The sequence below is a fragment of the Castor canadensis genome, chromosome 1 (assembly GCF_047511655.1).
Source record: "Castor canadensis chromosome 1, mCasCan1.hap1v2, whole genome shotgun sequence".
Lineage (NCBI taxonomy): Eukaryota > Metazoa > Chordata > Mammalia > Rodentia > Castoridae > Castor > Castor canadensis.
The window spans coordinates 190,570,344-190,579,108 of record NC_133386.1 but is presented as its reverse complement, the minus strand read 5'-3'; the positions used below and the strand labels follow the sequence as shown (position 1 = coordinate 190,579,108).

The 8,765-nt window shown below is 31.8% G+C and overlaps 1 protein-coding gene across 1 annotated transcript; it reads right to left on the bottom strand.

Annotated features, from left to right (window-relative positions):
* Positions 1 to 2,691: 2,691 nt before the first annotated feature.
* LOC109679070 (olfactory receptor 10AG1-like) lies at positions 2,692 to 3,600 on the bottom strand. Its single transcript, XM_020154412.2, has one exon. The coding sequence runs from the start codon at positions 3,598 to 3,600 to the stop codon at positions 2,692 to 2,694; it is 909 nt and encodes a 302-aa protein (XP_020010001.1).
* Positions 3,601 to 8,765: the final 5,165 nt, after the last annotated feature.

Below are 8,765 nucleotides of genomic sequence, written 5' to 3'. Positions count from 1 at the left end.
GAACCTTACTGAATTGCATAAGTTCTTTAAATCTGGTTATAGTAGTTAGAGTTAGAAACTCAGAGGTTCAGGTGAGGAGAAGTGGAAGTAGATACAGTGCATCGAAGATGGTTTGCTTCTATGAGAAAAGAAGTATCTTATCTTGGAGTAGACATCCAACCAAGAAATTGGACCTCTGTCTACAAACTAAAGGAACTGGATTCTGCCAACAGTTCAATTGAGCTTGAAACAAATATTCTTCCCCACTTCCTCTGCCCAAGAATCTGCCTGGCAGATACCTTGATTTTGGCCTTTGTGACCCTAAGAAATCAGCTACCTTTTGCTAGACTTATGACCTACAGAAACTGGGAAATGATGAAATTGCTGTTTCTAGGTTTTAGGTTGTTTGTTAAATAAAATTAGAAAAAAAATAATAATTTTAATGTACTGAATTTATTCTTTACCATTACTGATGCAGAGTTGACTTAAATATTTCCTGGAAAAGCTCTGTCATCATCCCTGGGCATGCATAGACACCTAATTTGTTAACTCTTTTTTAAGACCAGTGAGATTTCTGACATTATCTGTATAGGTTAGTAACAGTACTATTGAGTTTGACAACTAGGCTTAGTAACATAGCCAAGATAGATTATATCCTACCTTAACTCTGCTTACACTTTGAGCCTTCCAGGTATCAAGATTACTAGCATAATTCATCTGCTTTCACCGAAGAGTGCAGTCTTATATGTGAGTAAAAAAGAGGCCTAAGAATATACTGTCTCTAACCTTGATGTTGACATGTAATTTTTTATCTCACTGAATTACATTTCCTTCCTTAAAAAAAAATTTCTTTGATTACAAACAGTACATCCTGATAAGTCCTTTCAAACAATCAAACATAGGAAATGGTGTGAACATGTTTAATTTTCCTTCAAGTTTCATAACAACACCTGTAGATGTATATATGAAAATGTGTTTGACCGATGATTCAGTAATTTTCAGAGATGCGTACACTTTTTTAGTTGGATTAATATTTAGGGACTTAGATTTTTTCTCTTACATAAGAAAAAAAGATAGTGAGGATTTCCTCAGTGGAGCTGCTCTAAAGCATTGCCTAGCATGGGTGAGTCGAATCAGAGGTATAGATGAACTGTATCTTAGGATATTTTGATTCACAGTTTACTTCACATCTTATTTTGTTCGCATTGTAAAACTCTTAGAAAACATGGAACAGTACATATATGAATATATTCTTTACCAACATTATTTGTGTAAGAATAGATTTTATTGATATGGTATTTAAGTAAAACATAATAAACATTTTTTATTTTATAAATAAAAAACTGTCAAATTACTACCCAAAATGGATCCAAGTAAAGAAGAAGGATATTGCACATCAGCTATTGCCAGGCAGGAGACAAAACTTATTTTGCATTATTCAAATACAAAACCTAATGAGGGAATGGTTGACATGGCACATTATTTTGCTAGGTCTATCTTAACTAATTAGCAAACTGTGGAAAAATTTAAACAATGCAAAACTTTTGGTCACAATTCTGTAATGTTTAAATCATGGTGTCATTAGGGCTTTGCCATTGCCAAAGAATTTTGTGAAATGTCGTTTCTTTCTACTTCTCCCTGTCCTTGGAACTGACCTTTAGTTTGTGCCTGAGTCACTTGAATGCTTGCCTCACCTTCACAAGATGTTCTTCTCTGTTTTTGTGGATGTGTGTGCATATGTGTAATATGTCTGTTCTCCAAAGCTCTTCTGCTTTCTGCCTCTTATGAGATTAATGACCACTGGAATTTATATACTCCCCCAGCCATCCCAATCTTACTTGAGAATCTTACTTAGCTTTATCTGCTTTCTGCCTCTTATGAGATTAATGACCACTGGAATTTATATATTCCTCCAGCCATTCCAATCTTACTTGAGAATCTTACTTAGCTTTATCTGCAAAGATCATTTTTTTCAGATAAGGACAACTTTTCCTGTTCTGGATGCAGATGTATTTTAAAGGACCAGAAATAAACTGAATAGGAGTATTGAGAGTTTATAATGAAAATTTTAGAAACTTTTCATATTAAATACATCTTACCAAAGAATGACCAGAAGCTACAGTGGAATGGTAGAGGTTACCAGACAACAATGAGATCTCAAATATAGAGCAGTAAATACACTCAGGATTTGTACTTTTAAAAGAAACTGGACAGAGACAAAGGTGGAATTGTGGAATGCAAACAAAACAAAATGAAAAGCACAATAATCCCCAAAAATGGAAAATGAAAAAAAGGAATCACCTGACTGCATTATATTAGCATCTTTGACTGTTTTTGACTGACTATACTGAATTACCATATCTAACAGGATAATGCATGGGGAAATAGGCAGGCTAAAGAAATTCAACTTTGAGTATTGATACTGATTATACGATATACATTAATCTTTTGTTGTGATACTCAGGCAGCATCTCAACAAAGGTAACCATAAAAGGAATGATTGGTCTCAAAATATGTTTGCAGTTGATTTAATTAATAATATGATTAAACAAAAGCCCTGAACTAAATACTAAATGCTATTATAAAAGAACTCTTATCATTATATGGATTGTTAGCTTAAATATTAGCCTTAAAGGATATAGGAACAAAGCAATTCTTTAATTACAGGACAAACCATTAAGGACATAATTTCTGAGTTTCCAAGTGTTTATCTTATGCAAATAACTTGGTTATTAGTTTTCTCAGTGCCAACATGATATCCTTGTTCCTCATAGTGTATATGATGGGATTCAAAGTAGGGATAAAAATAGTGTAGAAAAGAGACAGCAATTTTCCAATTTCTTCAGACTGATTTGTTTTGGGCTGTAAATAGGTGATACTCGCTGTTCCATAGAATAAGACTACGACTATCAGGTGAGATGAGCAAGTGGAGAAAGCTTTAGCCCTCCCTCTGGCTGATGTCAATTTCAGAATGTTGGAAATAATTTTGCCATAGGAGACCATGATCAACAGAAAGGGAACAGTTACAACAACTACTGCAATTATGTTGGCCTCTATCTCATTTACAAATGTGTCACCACAGGCAAGCTTGAGCACTGGAGGGATGTCACAGATAAAGTGATTAATTCTGTTAGACCCACAAAAAGGCAAAGAGAAAATCTGGTATGTTTCTCCAATCACAACTGGAATTACACTGATCCAGGAGGCAGCCACCAGCTGTGTGCAGACCTTGTGATTCATTAATATAGCATAGTTCAGAGGTTTACAAATGGCCATATAGCGGTCATAGGCCATCACCATCAGAAGAAGGCACTCAGTGCCTCCGAGCATAAGAATTAAACACATTTGTGCAGCACAAGCAAACAAAGAAATATTTCCTTTTAGGGTACAAAGATCCATGAGCATTCTTGGTATAGTGACTGTTACATAACAGACTTCCAAAAATGAAAAATTGCTAAGGAAAAAATACATAGGTGTATGAAGATTAGAGTCAATTTTTGTTAATAGTATTATAATGCCATTGCACATCAGAATAGTCAAGTACATGAGTAAAAACATCCCAAAAAGAATCCACTGGAGATGAGAAATATCAGAAAATCCCAATAGAATGAATTTCATCATTGTTGTGGTATTTGATTTTTCTAACTTGCTCTCCATCTGCAGGCATTGTAATTTAAAGATGGTTAACTTGTTCACTTTGGAATTACATTGACCTCATTTTACCTGAATTGAATGCATACATATACTTATATAACCTCTTAAATTATTTCCATCATTAGTTTTCTATATAAGATTTGAAACTTCAGGAATATGCAATTAAAATGAATCCAATTCAAAAAATATGATGCAATATATTTTATTAGACCTGGTTGTAATGATACCAAGGGTATCGAGTAGTGAAAAGTATTTTTGCAAGTATATTGTGGAGAAATAAAAATTCATTATTTTTCCCTTGTGATTGGAATTATTACAGGTTTTTTCCTCCGCATTTGTAATTATATTACATCTTCTTTGTGTCCAGAGATTTGCTCTTGATATATTTTTCTCTTATTCAAAATGAGTTTTAACTCTTTCCTTCAATACTCCAAAGAGAGTCAATTTTCTTAAATTAACTTTTTTCTGAAAAAAATAATAGGTATATTATTATGTCAAGAAGTATGCACCTATTCCCACCCCTTATAATAATAAGAAAAACAATAACCTTAGTATGCTGTTTTTAACCTCCCCATTAACCTTTCCTATACAGTATAACCATTAACTAACCTTTAATATAGTCAACAAATATGACCAATTCCTTTTTTTTTCATATTTACTTTCTTTTCTTTGAAGAATCTCCATTTTTATATAATTTCCTTAGTGCCAAATGAAATTCCCTTTCTCTATTTTCCCTGCATAATATAATCTTTTAAACTACAATTTTAACTAAACCCAAGTATTATTTACTGTGGAGATACAAGTAGCTAGATCACTTGAATGTGACTGAAAAACAAACTCTCTTGCTCCTGCACGTACATTAATCTGGAATATAAAGATGTCCACACTACTTGACAATTTCTCTCATATTTTCTTTTTTTTTTCTCTCATATTTTCTTAATGTTTGTTCCCCAATTTTGAAAACATTCATATACTTCCTTATATTTTCATGTCGACTATGTACAGATCTTATAGTTAACTCACCTCCCACTTTTGTCTTTCTGTATTGATGACAGAAATATTATGTCATATTTCAATATTTATATGGATGACTGTTTAAATTTTATCTTGTATTTCAAATTTTTCATTAGTATTTGTTTTCAAATTCATCCTAAATTATTTTCATCATTAATGTCACTAGCATTATTTGACATATATCTAGTGACGCTTAACTTTTATAATCAAAACAATTAAGACATATATGAGTTGTATAAATGAATCACTGATTTTCAGATACTGAACACAGTTTCATGATTTTATCTTTTATTAATTTGAACTATTCTTAAATATGTTAGCCAAACAGCACTATTAAAACTTACCTTGAAAAATTTGCATAATTCAGAATAAGTGACTATAATTAATTTTAATCTATAAATTTTAAGCCCTTGATCTCAGATAGTTTCACTAAATCTATAATATCTTTGATTGCTTCAAATACTAACTGCTCTTAAGTAGAATTTATCACATTCACCCTGGAGATCATTTTCTCTTGTGGATGAATTTAATTTCCAGAGGTCTGCTTCTGTTAGGTGATTATTCTCGTTCATTTCTCCAAACTGAAATTTTGGCGTAGACTAGTCTTTCTGTTCAGACTATCATTTGCATATATTTGCGCACTACTGAGGAGTCTGTTGGCAGGGAGATTATATTTAAATGTCTAGTATTTCTCAGAAAATAATAAAATATTTGTAGTTATTTCATTTAAGGCCCTTAAGCTAATATGTATTTCTTTCCTTACTGTAATGAAACAATTGTTCATTTACATATGCATACTAGACTTGGATTATTTGATATGCTATGTGATGACAGATATATACATATCCCAAATCAACACCACAAAGTGCTTACCATTTCCAATAACCAGAAATAGTTCCTCATGAAGCTTTAGTATACAATTTCACTTTTCCCTTAACTCTAGGAAACATGTAACTGAATTTCTTGTGCTATCAATCAGTCATAATCAATCAGAATGCACTCATTCACATGTGGAGGCTTTCCTTCAGTGTATAGGTTAAAGATTCATCTCATTTACAAGCAACAATAGATAATCTATAGTCACTGCAGAACAGAATTCCGGTGGATAAATATGCCATATTTTGTTGATTCTGTCACCCATTGATGAGATTTGGGTTGTTTCCAGGTTTTTGGTGTTGTAAATAGAAATGATTTGTACACATAGATATAAATTCTTTATTTCAAATGTCTTCATTTCTTTTGGAAAAATATTTAGGACTAGAATTGTTGGGTTATAATTTAGGTGTATGTTTACATTTTTAGGAAACTAACAGTGTTTTCCTAACTGCTTGTCATGTTTAAGAGTCATCTCATATAAATCTTTTGTCTTTTTAAGTGCAAGATGAATCATCCAAAAATAGGGATAATCTGAATTCTTCCTTTCTCATTTGTTCCATTGTATTTCTTTCTCTTGACTTGTTGCTTTAGCTCTGATTTCAAGAAATATATTGAATAAAAGTAGTAGCACTCTTGACTCACTTCTGATTATACAGGTAATCTTTTCAGTTTTTCATCATTCAATATAATGCTGCTATCATTTTCCATTTATAATCTTTTTTATGTTGAGGTATGATCCCTCTATTTTTTTTTCTAGGGCTTTTATCATGAAAGAATTTTGATTATTGCTAAAGGATATTCTCTTTGCATCTAATGAGATTATCATGCAATTTCTCCTTGATTACATTTATGTATTGTACAATGCTTATTGATTTGTATATGTTGAATCATTCAGTATTTCAGGTAGGAAGAAAAAACTTAATCATTGTATATGATCTTTTGAATGTGATGTTGAATTCAGTATGTAAAAATTTTGATGGTGATATTTTGTATATATGTTCACTAAATAAAGTGGCCCACAGTTTTCTTTATTTATTGTGTCCTTACTTGGATATGGTATCAGGGCTTAGTAAAATGAGTTTGAAAGTGTTCCTCCACTTTCAACTTTCTGTAATAGTTTTTGTAATAGTTTAAGGAAATTGGTGTTAATTCTTTTTGTAACATGATAGAAATGAGCAGCAAATCTTTCCATTCCTGGGTTTTTCTTTGTTGGAAAACCATTGTTACTTCAATATCGCTACTAGTTGTAGATTTGTTCTGATTTTCTGTACTTTGCTAGTTTATTTTTGGTACTTCCCATGCACCTAGAAAATTTTCCATTTATTCTACATTTTATAATTTATTGGTGAATGATTTTTCAATTATTTTCTATACTTTATTGGTATATGTATAAAACCCACTTTTTTCCTCTGATTTTATTAATGCTGGTGTTCTTCATCGTTTGGCACACTGGCTAAGCATTTGTCAGTCTTATTTATCTTTCAGAGAAAACTCTTATTTCAATGATTCATTAATTTCTTTCATTTTTACTTCATCCATTTCAGCTCTGATGTTTACTTGTTCTATGAATTTTGGGTTTCTCTTGCTCTTGCTTCTCCAAAACTTTGAGGTGTGCTTTATGGTTATTCATTTGAAAACTTGGACTTTTTCATAAACTCACTGTTACAAATGTCTCTGTTAGAACTCCCCTTACTATATATGACAGATTCTGGTAAGGTGTGTTTTCACTTTCATTTTATTCTAGGAATATTTTTTCCTGAATCTTTTTTCTTTCAATTTTATTTTGTCAGTACTAGGGTTTGAACTCAAGGCCTCATGCCTTGTTAGACAGGAGCTCTAACACTTAAGCCATTCTGCCAGCCCTATTTCTAGGAGTATTTTAATTTCCCCTCCCCCCTGCCAAATTTCAACAATGACTGATTTATCATTCAAAAATGTACTTTTATTATTTATGTTTTTGCATAATTTTGTTGCTTCTCTTTTTGATACCTAGTTTTAGTTCATTATGATCTGTTAAGATAAAAGAAATTGTTTCTTTTGTAGTATTTGTTATGACTAGTTCTATGGCCTAAAAAGTGATATATTTTGTAAAATTTTTGATAGCTAAGAAGTGCATATTATGCAACTGCTGTATTGAAAATTCTGTAGGAAACTGTTAAGTTCATCTGATCTATAGCGCACCTTAACTCTGAAGTTCTTTTGTTAATCTTTTCGTCTTTGTGGAATATTGAACTCTTCTACTTTTATTTTATCTGAACCTATCTATCCCTTCATGGCCCATAGCTTGTTTCATGAAATTGAGCATATTCACCAACATCTCTAGAATATATATTTACAAAGGTTATATTGTATTGACTGGCTCTTCCCTTTATTAGTATTTCTTCTAAATAATTTTGGTTTGAGTTCTACTCTGTCAGATATAAAAACACAAACTTCAGCTTGCATTTGGATTTCATTTTCTTAGTATATTAAAACATTCTTTTACTTTCAGTCTATGTGTGTATTTGCTAGTCAGGTACATGTTTTGCACACAAAAAACAGTTGGATTCTTATTTTTAAAATCCAAGCAGGTAATATTAATTCTTAAATTGGAGGTTTGATATCATTTACATTTGGCATTATTATTGAGAGTATACTGATTCTCTTAATTTCATTTTCATTTTAGGGAATTTTGTTTGTATGACTTGATTTTTCCTGGTTGATGTGTTTATTCTTTATTTTTTTCATTCTTATTCTTCTAGAAGTTTTCTGATTTGCTGACTGGAACATGCATGATTCTTTCTTACTTCTCCCATATTTATCTACTCCTGTCGTGAAATTTATTATATTTCTGAGATCTCTTTTTTGTGACTTTCTTCCCTCTACTTTACATCATATTCCTTTAAATAGTTTTGCAATGCTCACTTAATGGTCATGAATTGCTTTAGCTTTTGCTCATGTTGGAAGGCCTTTATTTCTCCTTCAATTTTGAAGGACAATTTTGCCCTACATACTATCTTTTGTTGGCAGTTGTTCTCACAAAGAGTTTGAAATACACCATCCCATATTTTGTGGCTTTCAGGATTTCTGCTTAGAAGTCTGAGGTAATTCTGATGTGTATGCCTTTGTACATTTGCATTCTTGTCTTGCAGATTTCAATATCCTGTTGTTCTCTGCTTATGGCATTTTAACTATAATGGAGGGTGGACAGGTTCCTTTCTGCTCATGAATGCTTGGGCTTCTAAATGCATCCACAATTGAAT